This window comes from Leucoraja erinacea, chromosome 18, assembly GCF_028641065.1.
Source record: "Leucoraja erinacea ecotype New England chromosome 18, Leri_hhj_1, whole genome shotgun sequence".
In the NCBI taxonomy this organism is placed as follows: domain Eukaryota; kingdom Metazoa; phylum Chordata; class Chondrichthyes; order Rajiformes; family Rajidae; genus Leucoraja; species Leucoraja erinaceus.
In genome coordinates, this window is record NC_073394.1 from 29,706,384 (window position 1) to 29,723,883 (window position 17,500).

General features: G+C 46.8%; 1 protein-coding gene across 3 annotated transcripts in view; it reads left to right on the plus strand.

Annotated features, from left to right (window-relative positions):
* Positions 1-17,262, plus strand: part of LOC129705859 (dual specificity protein phosphatase 8-like) — a 197,157-nt gene extending 179,895 nt beyond the window's left edge. For all 3 annotated transcript variants that reach the window (XM_055649704.1, XM_055649705.1, XM_055649706.1), the window contains 4 exons: positions 4,702-4,868; positions 8,133-8,292; positions 9,035-9,158; positions 10,320-17,262. In XM_055649704.1, coding sequence (XP_055505679.1) covers positions 4,702-4,868; positions 8,133-8,292; positions 9,035-9,158; positions 10,320-11,487 — 1,619 coding nt within the window. In that variant the 3' untranslated portion in view covers positions 11,488-17,262. The remainder of the gene's footprint in view (positions 1-4,701; positions 4,869-8,132; positions 8,293-9,034; positions 9,159-10,319) is intronic.
* Positions 17,263-17,500: the final 238 nt, after the last annotated feature.

The following is a 17,500-nucleotide window of genomic DNA, read 5'->3' on the forward strand; positions in this document are numbered from 1 at the left end:
GTTTCGGGTCAGACTGAAAGATCGAGATGGCCAGAACAGAACAGGGCCGGCAACAGATGACCTCAGGAAGGGTGGAGACCATAATGGCCTGTTGTTGGCTGGCGAAGATGTGCTAACGACAGGGATACAAGGATGCGAGCGGTGGGACTAGAAGAATGACTAGGGTTGGAGAGAGTGGAGGGAAAAGAATGTTACCTCAAGAGTTTGCAATCCTTCTCACTGCAGTACTGTCCGTACTCCACTTTAGAGGTCACTCCATTGTCAGTCACTGTGATGAGTATACGGGTATTTGCATAGTTACAGGCCGGAAGCCAAGTGATCACTGGTTTGCTGATTGATGCATCCTAGATAATGTGGTGAATGCTTCACATTTCCAAAACAAATAGCCACCACCAACCTCCCCCCTCCCCCCACACAACACCAACCTCCGACAATAAAGATTCACAGCAAGACCCTGCTAGAAAGCCACCCAGTTGGCCTATCTGCAGAGCCAGCTCTCCAGGGAAGCACACGTTGATGACATCATTGACCATTGCCTGCTTGCCTTGGGCCGACTGAGGAATAGGGGGAAGGTTAAGAGCTCGCACACAGCATGAAGCTCTCCTCTCCACTCCTGTGCACAGCTGAGACATGGATTACCAGTAGCAGGCTTCTCCAAGGCTGAAGATCTTTCCCTCTTGCACTTAACCGAGAACAGAAAGGGAAGAAGCAAACATTGAACTGACCACTATGGTTCTCTGCAAAGCAACGTCCTGCTCGCCATCTCACTCTTCCATCCACTTTCAATAATGAAGTCTCCCAAGTTATTTGTACCTAAACTAAAATTTCAGTGGCAAAATGCAGCTTTAAATAGACACTAGATACTGGAGTAACTCAGCAGGTCAGGCATCATCTCTGGAGGACATAGTGAATAGATGATGCTCTGGGTCGGGAGTATTCTGACAGATTACTTCTGGGTTAAACACTGAGGTGAACGTTGATGTCTAGTTAAGTTTAGTTTAGAGACAGAGCGTGGCAACTGGCCCACCGGCCCACCGAGTCCGCGCCGACCAGCGATCCCTGTACACTAGCACCATTCTCCGCACGCTAGGGACAATTTACAATTTTTACAACCTTACGTCTTTGGACTGTGGGAGGAAATCGGAGCACCAGTAGAAAACCAACCTGGTCACGAGGAGAGCGTACAAACTCCAAACAGACAGCACCCACAGTTGGCATCGAACCCGGGTCTCTGGCGCTGTAAGGCAACAACTCCACCGCTGTGCCACCATGCCGCTAATGTTATTTAGGAAAAGAGAAGTTATGTGATTTTTCACACCCACCTCTGTGACAAGATGGTTCCATATCTTAACCCATGATTTGCAGAACCGAACCTGAGACAGCACAGCGCCCCCTCAGCAAGTATCTGGAGTGTAGACCAGAACCTACTAATATTATGTCTTGGTGGCAAGTGCAAGGTCGATTGAGTCAGGATTTAAGTGGGTGACTGAAAATCATTTTTATGTGGCATGGTGGCGCAGCAGTAGAGTTGCTGCCTTACAGCTCCAGAGACCTGGGTTCGATCCTGACTATGGGTGCGGTCTGTATGGAGTTTGTACATTCTCCCCGTGACCATGTGGGTTTTCTCCGGGTGCTCAGGTTTCCTCCCACTCTCCAAAGACGTACATGTTTATAAGTCAATTGGCTTTGATAAAATTGTAAAATGATCCCAGGTTTGTAGGACAGTGCCAGTGTACGGAGTGATTGATGGTGGGCGCAGACTTGGTGGGCTGAAGGGTCTGTTTGGGAGCTGTATCTCTAAAGTAACATTGAAAGTCTAAAGCTCCTGAGAACCACACAAGGAAAGTGCCTGTGGATCATAGTTTATTCACTTTTTCACCCCCCCTGGTGACTAACAGAACACTTAGTTCATTCAAATCAGGCACAGAAAACTCTTATCACAGTATATAAAATTGCAATAAAAGTTGAATGTAATGGATTATGTGATGCCAATTCATAGCCCATGATAGAAGTCACCCTGAGAGACAATTCATCCTTACACTCTGAAAGGAAACTTTTATTGTTTATCGCATTTGCTACAGTCGCCGTTTCCATTGCTGATAATTTAGTGTTTTGTGTTTTAATATAAAATCAGCTCAACGTTTCCATGAGGCCATGAAGCAGGCCCAGCTGCCAGCTGATTGATTTTTAAATAAACTCCATGCTCCAAAATAGGAAATAAGGGATTTGCTTTTCCGATGTTTAACCGATTCAGAGATATAAAGCAAGCCGGTCTTAACCTGCCTTTGCAAGTATTTTGACTTTTAACGTAGCTGCACTCATATTTCATCCGCTTTCTGACTTTGGGGATTAGCAGCAGAAGAAGTTGTGAAATGACTGGTTTCCCTGTCAGTGCTCCGTGCAGGGTACGGCAGTGTGATAGCGTGGAACTAGTGTATGGATGATCGCTGCTCGCCATGAACATGCACATATGGAGCGACACAGTGGCGCAGCGGTAGAGTTGCTGTCTTACACCTCCAGAGACACGGGTTCAAACCTGACCGCGGGTGCTGTCTGTATGGAGTCTGTACATTCTCCCTGTGGCCCTGTGGGTTTTCTCTGGACGCTCTGGTTTCTGCAAAAATTTACAGGTTTGTAGGTTAATTGACTTGGGTAAAAATTGTAAATTGTCCCTAGTGTGGAGGATAGTGCTGGTGTGCGAGGTGTTCACTGGTCACCACAGACTCGGAGGGCCGAAGGGGCTGTTTCCATGCTGAATCTCAGTCTAAAGTAAAGTATGTGCGCACACACACACATACACACGCCTATATCTGGTGCTTTCCACTCACCGGTCATGCCCTGATTTCTCCTACTATTCTGGTGTAGTTCAGACACCAAGCAGTACTTTGGCAGACAGTACTGTATGTTTTCCTTTCACAGGTATTGATGAGGGTTTATTATTGTCATGTACCGGGATCCAGAGTCAACTATTGTTTTCCATGCAATCCAGGCAGATGATACCATACATGAGTACATCAGAGAGGATAGAGATGTAAAAGTGTAGAATGGTAGTAACAGACGTAAGTAGATTTGTTGGGGCCAGCGGGCAAAGACTCTCCTTGCTCCCACACCATTTTGCCGATTATTGCTTCCTTCTCCTCTGAACAATAGGAAAAGGTCTACTCTGTTATCTTTCAACAGCTGTTTTCCCCGCAAATGTTTTCTTTCCCAAGCCGAACCACACACCGCCAGAATCGCCAGCATTTTGTTCATGTTCTCCAGAGAAGCTGCTCGACCCGCTGAGTTACTCCAGCAGTTTGTGTCTGGGGGTGTTAGGGGGATGGCTGTTGTTATTGGACATGTTATGAGTTGAAGATCAGACGTTTTCCAGCTTTCTTTCCCCCCTTACAATCACAAAGATCCCGGCCCCAAACGTCACCTATCCATGTCCTCCAGAAGATGCTGCCTGACCCGCTGAGTTACTCCAGCACTTTGTGTCTTACCTTTGTAAACCAGCACTTTCAGTTCCTTGCTTTTTCTTGTTTTCCTGGTTCCAGCACAGGCAGGAGATTCTAATCACCCACCTGGTGGCAACAGCCCTCCATGCAGAGACAATATTTAGGGTGAGGCAAAGCACGAGATGAAGGGGTCCCTACCACGTCTCTGTGGTGGTGTGTAGCAGGTGGACACACAGCATGGAGTACTGTGTCCAGTTTTCGCCACGGGATTATAGGAAAGGTGTTGTTATGCTGGGAAGAGTGCAGAGAATATTTACAAGAATGTTGCCAGGGCTTGAGGGCCTGAGTTGTAGGGAGAGAGAGACTTTATCCCTTGGAGCACAGGGGAATTAGGGGTGGTCTTAGAGGAGGTCTATAAGATATTGAGGGAAATGAGTAGACCTTTTCCTATTCCTCAGAGTAGGGGAATCAAGAAGAAGAACTCTTAGGGGAAAGATTTAATAGGAACCGGAGGGGCATATGCCACAAGCTGCCAGAGGATGTAGTTGAGCCACGTGCTAGAATAACATTTAAAAGACATTTGAACAGGTACATGGAGTGAAAGGTTTAGAGGGATATGGGCCAAACACGGACAGGTGGGACTATTGTAGATGGGAAATCATAGTCAAAGGGCTTGTTTCTGTGCTGCTTGACTCTCTGACTCCAGGTGCTCTGGAATGAATCAGAAGTGAGATCACAAGCCCACATCCTTACTAGCTGGCCACAATCATTCCATGTGGTTGAAGCTAGGTTTCACTGCATCTTCCTTTCCAGTAAGTGAAAATCAAAAAAAAACTGCAGATGCTGGAAATCGAAATTAAAAATACAAAGTGCTGAAAAACACTCTGGTGTAGATCCTTTCGCTGCCTTTTCAGTGCAGGTTTTGAGGTCTTGTACAGCAAGAGCCTTTGACGGAGCATTGGCTCAGTTTCTCCTTCCACAAATGCTGCCTGACCTGCTGAATGGTTCCAGCAGATTGTTCAGAGCTTTGGAGTAAGTCAGGTGCGGTGATAATTGGCAGGGCTCTGGCAGCTCGGGATCTCGCTCAAAAAGGTGTCTTAAGCCACGCAGAGAGAACCTGTTCTTATTCATGTAATGACCCTGGTTAAGCTAACACGACAAGGCATTCTTTGGGCCAGTCTGTTACAGGGTTACTGTGCCAGACAGACATGAGGTGAATTGGGATAACAATGTGGTCATGTTTTTTTTCCTTCTTTCTTTCCAGGGGGATTTTCCGCGTTTTCATCCTGTTTCCCGGGCTTGTGTGAGGGAAAGCCCACCTCACTCCTGCCGATGAGCATCTCTCAGCCGTGCTTACCCGTCGCCAACATCGGTCCCACGCGAATCCTTCCTCATCTCTACTTGGGGTCGCAGAAAGACGTACTGAACAAGGTACGTTTGCATCTCCACTGACAGGGCTGGATGCGGCTTCAGGGCTGACTATCGGTAAACACTGGAGAACTTCCCTAATATATATATATGCCTCTCTTGAGCTTCAAGCTTTGTTTTTCAGTACAAGTAGGGTGTCAATCACCCCGGTGATTACTCTTATTTTAATACATCATTTAATGATTTATTTCCCTCTGTGGTGCTGCCTGGCTCATTCCAGCTGCAAGAATGCATGGAAGGTTGGTGAAGGCAATGCAAATGCTTTGTGGGCAATAGTTTGCAGTCTAAGGTCCTTCTGCCACAAGACATGGAGGGGCTATGTAGGCCTGTATAAAAGCCTCTCAAACACCTTTGTATCGTTGAAGGAGGCCACATGAGTAGCAACGGTGCCCTGTACACAGAGCGTGCTCATACCGTCAATGTATTGGACCAGGGTCACTATGAGTGTATAGACTGAATGGCACCATACATGCCATTCAATGATTGATCATTTCTTGCATGTAGTTTTATGAATGAAGTTTATTTTTGAAATAATTTTTTTAAAAACTTCTCCCACATCGACGGGTGTAGGATGGCAACTACGCTGCTCCAAATTCCTGGGCTCTCATTACATGATCTCTCACCCCAGGCCACCAGTTGAACAGCATCTATTTTTAATCTTCCTCCAAAACATTTTCCTTGTGAAAATGCAACTGATGCTTTGGATGCCCCTGTCTTACGTCTCCTAAGCCGGATGCAGCAGTGGCCTGGGATCATCTTGGAGGGTTGGCAACCCTGGGAGGGAGGGAGGGAGGGAGGGAGAGCAATGGAGAAGTCATCATTTATGAAGACAGAAATGCAAGAGACTGAAAATTGGAGCAGATACAAACTGCTGGAGGAACTTAGTGGGTCGGGCACCATCTGTGGTGACGTCCTGAAACGGGATCTTGACCCAAAATGTCTAAAGTTCCCTTCCCCTTAACAATTCTGCTTGACCCACTGAGTTCTCCCATCGATTTTTTTTTTGCCGTTCATTATTTATTAAGATAAACCGTTTATTGTACACATAAAATTAGTTAGAAATAAAACACAGAAGCAGGCAGTTCAGCCCATGATTTTGTGTGCTGGTTGACAGAGAGTTCCCAGGCTAATGCCACCTTCCAGCATGGTCGATAGACCTTTCAGACCACAGTTTTCCAAGTGTACACACAATTGGTGTTTTAAATGCAATGAGCCCCTTATTTTGTAGCTACGTCCCCTTGTTTGTGACTCTCCCCCTAATGGGAACATCACAGCATCTATACCCTCTCAAACCCTCTTAAGATCTTACCTGTTTGAATAAAATCACCCTCACTCTTGTAAACCCAAATGATACAAGCCCAAATTTGCGTCTCCCATTGTTTGTCAGTGATAGTAACATAGAAACATAGAAAATAGGTGAAGGAGTAGGCCATTCGGCCCTTCAAGCCTGCACCGCCATTCAATATGATCATGGCTGATCATTCAACTCAGTATCCTGTACCTGCCTTTTCTCCATACCCTCTGATCCCTTTAGCCACAAGGGCCACATCTAACTCCCTCTTAAATATAGCCAATGAACTGGCCTCAACTACCTTCTGTGGCAGAGAATTCCAGAGACTCACCACTCTCTGTGTGAAAAATGTTTTTCTCATCTTGGTCCTAAAAGATTTCCCCCTTATCCTTAAACTGTGACCCCCTTGTTCTGGACTTCCCCAACATCGGGAACAATCTTCCTGCATCTAGCCTGTCCAACCCCTCACAAAATGCAGGAATAAATCGGGGGATCAGGCAGCATGTCCGAAGCAAATGGATAGATTACATTCTAAGTCGGGACCCTTCGTCAGACTTGGTGTCCGTGAGCTCCAGAGCTCCATCATCCTCTGGGTGGAAAAAGTTTTTCCTTGTGTCCTGTTCAATTTCAGCAGAGCCTTATGTAGACGGTGGGAATAAGTGTGTCACCTTATTGTGGGAAACCTGTGGTAAATAGGGAAAAGTTGACACGGGCAGCACGCCAGGTAGCATCTGAAGGGAAGAAGGCATTTTGGGTGGAGCTCTTCCATGAGCACCTCCAGCAAGGAGCCTGAGTGTGGGCTATAACATTTTACTGGGAGAAACTGCATGCAACCCTGTGACAAGAGGAAATAGCTCTCACTGGGGTTGCTTTAGGGTGGCAAGGATTACTGAGCCAGCTTTCCAAGTGACGGCTGATTTCACTGGTGGCCTCCGAGTCATTTTCACACACAAAATACATTCGGCAGTGACCTTGTTTACAGTTGCTAGATTTCACGGATTTGTAACCAGGGAGTTACTTGAATTTGCTTCCACTGCACTGCACTGCCACTGTTTCCTATTTAAAAACTAGACCACAGAAACAAGCCATTAGATCCAAGTTTGTAATGCCAGTTTTGAAGCCAGTTTCTAGTCTTCAGTCTTTCATCCTTCCCCACCCCTGCTCTTGGAGCTTGCCGCCTGACTTCACCCACACTTCACTCTAAGTCTGAAGAAGGGTCTCGACCCGAAATGTCACCTATTCCTTTTCACCAGAGATGCTACCTAACCTGCTGAGTTACTCCAGCATTTTGTGTCTATCTTCGGTGTCAACCAGCACCTGCAGTTCCTTCCCATACACTTCACTCCTTCCCTCTGTGCCATCTGCTAAAGGTAGCAGTTAGCCAAGGCTCGACAGCAAAGCCACAACCTCTACCACTAGGAATTCAAAGGGCAGTCAGGTGTCCCACCAGCAGCCAGTTCCCTCTCACATTCTCCACCATTCTTACTCGGAAATATATCATCAATTCCACATCATCTACAAATGCAATACCTGAGCTTCAAATATTGTGACACTGCAGAGTTACCATGACAACGGGGGTCGAGTGATTTGAGGTACAGATTGCCATCATCTATACTAGGGCACTTAGGGATGGGCATTAAATACTGACCGTATCAGCAATGCTTATGGATAGTAATCTGTCCCAACGCCTGACAATCTCTCAAATCGCTTAAATTATGCATGTGATCAGTTCATGATACATGTGTGTGCGTGCGAGCGTACATGCATGTGTGTGCGAGAGCAGATCGGCATCACAAACACACAGAACCGACATCTGTCACTAGTATAGGGCATGTTTCGTAATAGAGAGATGATGCTGTGGTTAATGGCACTCAACTGATTGCCGATGTGCCCTCAGCAATCCCAATGCTGGGCTGGGGAGAGATGTGTTGTTTTAATGCAGGTACAATAAACCTGTGTGTGTTTCCCTGCTGCAGGATCTCATGGAACAGAATGGAATCACGTACGTTCTCAACGCCAGCAACTCGTGTCCCAAGCCGGACTTCATCTCCGAGAGTCACTTCATGCGCATTCCAGTCAATGACAACTACTGTGAGAAGCTTCTGCCCTGGTTGGACGAGTCTGTGGATTTTATAGGTAACTAGACCAACTGGGGGTCCCCTCGCACGGGAGGCCTGGTTCCCCAACGCAACCGTTCCCCAACGCAATATTGCACCACTAACCCGTAGCCCCCACAGGAGGCGTGGTCCCCCAACTGAAGGCGTTCCCGAACATAAGATTCCAGCGCTCCCCTGCCTCACTCAGCAGTAGACTTAAAATTAAATTCCAAGCCTGCCTGCTGCAGCAGTTCCAATTGCGATACCAATTGGTGCTCCGCTCCCCCTCCTGTTGAATTCGCCCTCCCCATTCCTGTTGAAGAACTAAGTTCAGAGTGTTCCTGTCTAGCAACTTTGTATAGGTAATACATGTGGCCAAGATCTCGGTATCACTCGGGCAGGTGCTAGGTTTGGTTGGACTGAGTACAATTCAGTACAATTCATTCCCCCGATACAATTCACAGGATCATGCCTTGGTTTTTACTTTCTTTGGGTGGGTAATGCAGACAAAATTTTCCCTGAGAGGGTATTGGAGAACCACCATTCTGAACTGACGTCTCTTAAGGCGTAGGGATCCCAGGGTTGGAAGTTGCTGTGTATTAATTGCTGCTGTCCCTAATGTGTAAGATAGAACTAGTGAATGGGTTGACATGGACCCGGTGGGTGAAAGGCCTGTTTCCATGCTGTATCTCTAAAATAAAGTCATCCTGGTCAATCAAGAGAGGGGTGGGGGTACAGTTGTGGACGTGCATTAATCTCAAGCTGTTTTCTCTCCTGTTTAGACAAAGCGAAAGTCTCCAACTGCCGAGTGCTTGTTCACTGCTTGGCGGGAATCTCGCGATCCGCTACCGTTGCCATTGCCTACATTATGAAGACCATGGGGCTCACCTCAGACGATGCTTACAGGTAAATGACCAAACCCTCAAACTGGAGTGGGTCATGTGGATGTTGATCACTAGCCCCTTGTTTCGTTTCTTCCTCCCAACCCCATGACGGTGATTGGAAGACACTCTTCACTCTCTGCTGCTCAGCTACAAACCATGGAGTCCGATTGAAGGAGACTTGCCCATAATTAAGATGAACCAGCAAAACACACAAAGTGCTGGAGTAACTCAACGGGTCAGGTAGCATCTCTGGAGGGAATGTACAGGTGATGTTTCGGGTTGAGACTTTCTTTCAACCCGAAACTTTTTCTGTTCATTCCCTCCAGAGATGCTGCCTGACCACCTGAGTTACTCCAGCACTTGTGTTTTTCTCAAGATTCTGGCATCTGTGGTATCTTGTGTCTCCATTCAGATGAACCAATTTGCTAAACATGATTGTAAGTGTGGATTAGAAAGCAATAGGGTAGACTAAATGACATGATGGATCATGTTGAATATACCTGCCTGCACCTATTTTCATGTGTATGTGGGTATATGTATGCGTTTGTACGGGTGTGTATGAAGTGGAGTTTCATAGGTATTCTAGTATTTAAGAGGTGTTCAAGACAAGATTGTTACAAGGCAAGGCATTATATTTCTTGCGAGCTTACAAGCATGAGGCTGATCTTATTCAAACATGTAAGATCCTGATCCTAAGGGGGTTTGATAGGGTAGATGTTGTGATGTTACCATTAGCGGGAGAGTCACAAACAAGGAGGCGGAACTACAAAATAAGAGTGGGCATTTAAACACAAGTGTGTGGATATATCTGTCAGTGGATAGCAAATGTCTGAAACTCTCTGTAAATATATTTAAGGTGGAAATGGATGAATATTTAAAAGATAGAGGTATTGAGACTATGGGTCGGAAGAGGAACTGAGGCCAGCATAGATAGCCATGATCACATTGATCAGCGGGGCAGGTATGAGGGACCTGGTAGCCTCCTCATGCTCCTAAAGCCTAAAGGTGGCAGTGAGAATGATGAAATGGATCACTGTTGCATCGCATGCTGGGAATGAATGGGAAGTGTTTGTGTTACTTATTGTAGACGACAGTTTTGAAGTGCTTGGGTCTGTGGGCAGTGGTCTCTGCACCATCGATTCACTGCAAGCAGTCGCTAAGTGTTGTTGTGTTTGTGTTGAAGGTTCATCAAGGACCGGCGGCCATCCATCTCTCCCAATTTCAACTTCATGGGGCAGCTGTTGGAGTACGAGAAGAGCATGCGGCTTCTGAAGATCCGCGCCCTGGGTCCGCAGAAGGCGCTGGCGGACCGGCCGGAGGAGGATGTGGACAGGGAGGCCAGAGACGGCAGCAGAGGCGGCAGGGAGAGGACGTGCCCCGAGCTGGCGGGGCAAGGCGGGCAGAAGGAGACGGGCGAGGCGGAGGAAGGCGTGGGCAGGGGCGAGTGCAAGAACGCCTCGCACATCGCCCTGCAGCAGAGCCTCAACGGCCTGCACCTCTCCACCGAGCGCATCCAGGACACCAACCGCCTCAAGCGCTCCTTCTCCCTCGACATCAAGTCTTCGTACTCGCCCAGCGCCACGCCCAGCCTGAGCAAGGCCGCCACCCCGATGGATTCTGACGACATCCCCAAGCTGTGCAAGCTGGAGGTGAGTCTGGGCAGTCCTGGCCAGGAGCAGCACGTCCAGACTCCAGACAGCCCGCTGTCAGACGCCAGCTGCGAGTCCAAAGCCCGGCAGAGGCGCAAACCAAAGCACAATGGCAGCCTGTCCGCCTCCTCCGGCTCCCCCGTGCATCCCCTCAGCTTGAACTTAACCAGGACCTTCGTACCTTGCCCAGTGCACAAGGGTAACGGTGTGGAGGGGAACTTGAAGCAGGCTCTGCTGCTGAATATCCCCAGTGCCCAGCAGCAGCAGCAGCAGCAGCTGGGGACCGGCAGCATCACCCGCTGGGGCAAGCACACGGAACTGGCGCAGCCGCCCGCCTCCGCCAACCCTCCCGTCAACGGCCCGTGGTACTTTGGCACGGAGGGGCAGCCCGGCCACAAGGGAGGAGGCAGCAACCTCTTCACCGGCACCGCCCCCACCCCCTACCCGTCCTTTGGCTGCACCGCGCCGCCGGCCGGCTGTGAGCAGTACGGCTCGGTCAGGCTGCGGGAGAAGCCGGGGGAGCCGCGGGACGCCAGGCGGAGCTGGCACGAGGAGGGCACCATCGAGAAACAGTTCAAGAGGCGCAGCTGCCAGATGGAGTTTGAGGACGGCATGTCGGAGAGCAGGTCCCGGGAAGACCTGGGCAAAATCGGCAAGCAGTCCAGCTTCTCGGGCAGCATGGAAATCATCGAGGTGTCGTGACGGCATTGGCAGGGCAGCTTCTACTGGGCGACACGGAGAATCTGTGGTTATTTATGGTCTGACAGCAGACACCACTGCCGCTGCACTCTCTGTGTGTAAAAGCAGAGTGCAAGCGCAGGAGCCATTTTCTCGCGCGATGCAGAGAGTGGATTGACACATCACTTGAAATTGGTCTTGAACGTTTTCAGAAAAGCTAATTCATTTCTCCACACACATTCTGGCAATGGTGAAAAAAAAAAAGAAGAAAATGTGGGCAAACAGCCACCCGGTCGGTTTAACGATGTACAGTGCGGTATTTAAGTACTTCAAGCAATACTCAAGAGAAAAGAAAGTCTGGTTTTATCTTATTAATTATATATTTTGTGTTGATGTTTCCACATCGTACTGTGGTCTGCACAGGACTGCTACCTGAGAAGGCCATTTATTGCACTTTGTCCTGCCTTGTGTGTGACTGAGCCAGTTGAAATGCAGACTGCAGCACTTAAGGCTGGAAAAGTACCTTCTATGAGATAATCTGTATGAACTGATTGCGAATGGATGCAGACGTTAATATAATGTAAATAGTGGTGTATCTATTATTATGGCTGATTTAAATGTTATTAAATAGTTTAAAGATATCCTGGCTGCTTGATGCAAATACCTCAGGTTTGAATAAACAGAAAAATTAAAAAAGCTTTTTCTTTTACCGCCCTCCCCATCTTGTTTGTAAAACGTACACAAGCTTCAACCACAACACGGAAGGAAAATCTTCTCAGGTTTTTTAAACTGATTAGCCGGGGCAGATCCCCGCGATTTCCAGAAAGGGAGAGAGTCGCATGCTCGATCCCATTGGGCATCACGACTGCATTCATGCCAACCGGTGGCTGCACACACCCATCGCATTCGGTGCAAACATGCAGCGACCTCATTGCATCACGCGCCACTAACCATTAGACGGCCAAAGCGAGGAGCTCGTACCAGCAGGGGGTGCCCTTTCGGAAGCCGCGTGTTAGACTTGTCTACTCCTGCCATACTGCTCGTCTCCTTTCCCCATCCCTTGGCACGTGGGTGGGTAAAGTTTACTATAAACATGCAAAGAAACAAATCCTCTCATGTCTGGGCTATCGGCCGGAGAAGCCGGTTCTGTCCGGGTAACTCACTTCAAGCTGAGCAATGCTGGTCAGATGCTTAAGGCCTGTGTTGCTCAAGGGCCAAGAGAGAAATATTCATGAAATATTTTTATCTGTCCCGCTGCCGAGAGAAAAGCATCATAGTTATTTTTATTGTTGATTTGCTGATTGGAAAAAAATCAATTGGCTTTCTCTTCATTTTCAAATTGCTCTGCAGGTGAGGGGGTGACCGAAGTGACCATCAGCCCAGTTCATTCCCAAGATGTTTTCCCCATAGACCTATTCTTCCTGTATTACCGCAGTGCAGCCAACACTGTGTTTTCCTAGACCTCTTCAGGGGCAGTTAAAAGTCAGTCACATCGGTGTGGGACTGGAAGTTACACGGGTTAGATTGGGCAACGAAGGGCATGAGCCAATCAATTCAGTTTTGGTGGCAATCAGATTGAATCGTGGTCCCTTATCTTACAACATTATAAACTAACAAATGTTTAAAAAACCGTGCAACCAACCAGGGTGAGATTTGAAATCTCATTTTCTGAAATCCCCTCAAGATTTCTGCATATTTCTTGTTGTCAAAGGCCTTTCCTTTAGTGTTTCCTTTGTGCCCTTTGATTGTTCTTCCTTGTGCCCAATGCCCCTCTATTGCCCATTGACCCTCTATTTTCCATTACTACACCATTCTCCTTTGCCCCTCCTTTGTCCATTGCCCCTCTGTGGCCCATTGCTCCTCTACTTCTCATTGCTCTGCAAAATCCTCCAAAGATGTTCATGTAGGATCCCATGGATCTAGTTTAGTGTAGAGATACCATGCAAAAACAGGCCCGTGGGCCCAATCAGTCCGCACTGACCAGCGATCTCCGCACATTTACACTGCCCTACACACACTAGGGACAATATTACATTTATACCAAGCCAATTAACCCTACAAACCTGTATGCCTTTGGAGTGTGGGAGGACACCGAAGATCTCAGAGAAAACCCACGCAGGTCACGGGGCGAACGTACAAACTCCATACGGACAAACACCCGTAGTCAGGATCGAACCTGGGACTGGCGCTGTAATGCAGTAGCTACCGCTGCTCCACCATGCCACGCTTGATTTGCTGAATATTTGAACATTAGGAACATGATCGTAACCTTGGCACGATGAGGATGGATTGTAGACCTTCCCTTTCTTTGATCAGTACAGTCTGATGGTAATTGTTGCCAGTATTGCTTTCCCTGTCATCCCACTGAGCAGCTGTGATCTGACATGACCAATTTTACCGCAATGCCATCCAACCCCATCGTGTGGAAATCCACACTTCTGGGATCTGAGCCCAGCCTCTGCTTCCCTGGATGTTCCCAGCCCTCACGCTAGTCAGTGAACGCTGTTCGGATTCATTGGGAAAACATCCAAGCTCTGAGAATGATGGAAATACTCAGCAGGTCAGGCAGCATGTGTGGGGAGAGAGTAAAGGTCAATGATACAGGTCGATGGTCTTACATTGGATGTGTTGTAATGAAAGACTCTTGACCTGAATCACTAACTCTGTTTCTCTCTCCACAGACACAGAGTGTCTCCAGCATGTTCGGTTTTTATTTCAGATTTACAGCATCTGCAGTTTTCTATTTAGCGATCATCAGGAAACCAGATGGATTTTAGTTGCAGCAAGTTAGTATCTGACTGATGTGTTGTTTGGGCCATTTACCTCCAAGCTTCAGTACGAGGAGACAACATAGTACCACCATACCCCGGTCAACACAGGGCACACTTAGCTCGAGCTGCACCAGTTACAGCTGTAAAAGGAGTTTGGGGTTGTGGGCAGAGGGGGTGAAACTCAATCCGAGACAGCCCTACGTGCTTCCTGCTGGCAAGCTGATGAAACACTGAGTAGAAATTTCCAGGCATCCGGGCAAGGAAGATGTGGGGATTTATAACAATTAAACATGATGAAAGAAATGACACCCATCTCATTGAGCTCATTCATCCCTGCAAGAGCCAATACGCCACCAACAATTAATACTGACATTTACACCTTATAATGGTTAGACGATGGCTCTGTGGTAGAGCTTGCTGCTTTGCAGATGAACCAGATATCTAGTAGTGTTAGTCACAACTCTTCAATCCCACTATCTTCCATGCTGTTAAACCAGGGTATGCTGGAAATAAACACACAGCATAGTAGAGCTGCTACCTCATAGTGTTAGTGACCTAGGCTCAATCCGGATCTTGGGTGCTGTCTGTGTGGAGTTTGCACGTTTTCCATGTGACCATGTGTACTCCAGTTTCCTCCTGCTTCCCAAAAACATGCACGTAGGTAGGTTAATCAGTCACTGTAAATTGCTTCTAGTGTGTCGAGTCAGTGGGAGGTGGATGAGAATGTGGAACGGTTCACATGGGGCTCATGTTGGATTTGTGTGGATAGATGCTTGTAGGCAGATGTGGACTCATTGGGGCAAAGGGCTTGTTTCCATGCTGAGTGACTATCTCACTTTGGGCAGCACAGTGGCGTAGTGCCAGAGATCTAGGTTTGATCCTGACTGGATGCTGTCTGTACAGAGTTTGCACATTCTCCCTATGATCGCTTGAGATTCCTCTGGGTGCTCCAGTTTCCTAGCACATTCCCAAGACGTGCGGGTTTATAGGTTAATTGGCTTCTGTAAATTGTACCTAGAGTGTAGGATAGAACTAGTGTATGGGGTGATTATTGCTTGGCACAGACTCGGTGGGCAGAAGGGCCTCTTTCCATGCTGAGCTCAACTATGACCTTATGAGGGGCCGTCATGTTTCCTGGTTCTGTTCATAAACAGCAACACACTGTATTCTATCCTCCTGTAGACTGGACATTACAAAGATATCCTTTGTTGAAAATAATGGCACCAAGCAAACTGATGCTGCTCCACCTTTTATCGTGGATGTTCAGGGCTCGGAGCTCCACCACAACTGGAGGAGGCCATTGCCCCCATCAAGTTTATTACCCTGAAGTAAACCTTCATTTCTACCAAAGAGTTTCATGTTGTTTGTGAGGTGTTGGTATTTCAGGACACTTGTGTAACCGGCATTCTGAGTGAGCCAGGCCAAAAAACATCCTCTGATTCTTAGATTAGGATGGCTCTTTAGGTAGAGAATGTGCTTAGTAAAAGCATACTCCTTCAGTGGGAGCCCAGATTTGGAGTCGGGATGGGAAACTGACTGGGATCCGGGAGGACTGGTGGTAGCTTCTGACTCTGGTACCTTCTGACTGCAGTCAACAATTGATGGAGGGCTTGCAGCAGAAGGGACTCCCAAATAGTTGCTGCAAGAAGGGGCTTAAAATTCTCTGGTGCCCTCGGTGGTAGGGAAATAGCCATGATCACCCACAATCTAGCTATACTGTAGATCAGATTCATGGGCTGGTTTTGGGATAAGAGAATATAGTGAAAATGCCATTGTGTATCTGCTATCTTTATTTTCATTGGAAAATCTCAATGCAAAGTGGGAATAGTGATACATGTAAACGTTCTCTCAGTTTTGGACTTTGGAAATGAACTCTTTCTGGTCAAATCAGAGCATCCCCCCCTGTTTTCTCAAAGTAATAATTACTTATCTGGCAGACAGACCTTAACAAGTCCTTATCTTCATTGAAGAAGAATGATTGCGCAAATGTCAAAATGCCTCACATTTGAAAAGGTTATGAGAGAATAGCTTCAATCAATTGTTGAGTGGTTATAAATTAACATTCTTAATAAAAGTATAAAAGAAAAACCTAAAAGAGGGTTTTTATTTAATGGTCCACTGTGGTTTTTGCCAGAATTTACAGGAAATAGGAAGGGAAACTTTGATCTTGATTGGGATGTTACTCCTATAACTGCAGCTTTATTGCCAATCCAGGAAACGTACTGTTTTCTTCGAAATAATCCTGATTGTATCTTTCGTCTTGGAATTTATTTATTTATCCTCTGGCCTGTTTAAGGGAAACTGTTTTCTAATTTAAACCTCCCATTTTGTCAGCGTTGTAAAGTGGACCATTCAGTCGAATGTAGAGCCACTTCTGAACGCTCTGTGGGATTCCTTGCCCTCTGCACCCGGCCTCTCTCATGTTTATGGCACGAGTCACACCAGCTGACCAGCTTGCTTTCTGGAACGGAGTTGCTTTGAGCGAGCGCTGAAGTTTGTTGGGGTAGGGAAGCCATCTTTGGTTTGAAGCCTTATCCTCAACTACAACCATCCACCTCCACTTGTTTATCAGCTCCCGAAACACATGCCAAGGGCAATTTCACAGCTACTATCCTCTCCTGTCCACCGTCCATAACTAGCTTATATTTACGTGCACCGATTTCCTTTCATTATAAGCTATAAACAGAGATACAAATCAGAAATATAAATCGTGTAGATTAAATATTTATTATAATGACATTTGATGCTTTTCCTTTGTTTGTTCCAATTTTGTTTCTGACCTTAGTTGAACCCAGGCTATTTATTATATTCCTTATTTTGGTCTGTTTGTTGTGTACTGTAGCCTTTATCTTGTGTGATTGATGCATCATTTTTGCTGGTCTTTTACATTGTGAAGTATTTGATATTGTTACCAAGTGTAATGAAGAGACTTCATTTTCTGTTACTAGCCCTATTTATTAAATGCTGTATTATGGTGCTTTTTTGTAATTGGACAGTGGTGTAATAAATAAATGGATAGACATTTTAACTTTGGTTTTCTTCACGTTTAATGAGATTTATTGAAAGGAAGTTTCTGTGGCTAGAAATGTTCGGGAGCTTTGAAACTTTTTGTTCTAATAAACATACGTTCCCACCGTTGGGATCTAATGTCGTTATCTTAGTTTTGGGATTCAGAGCCATTAGGACTGTGATCTTTGGGTAAGAAGGGCTAACTTTACTATTACAACCCTTGAGAGCCTGAGCCTAATTAAATGTCAGTAATGATG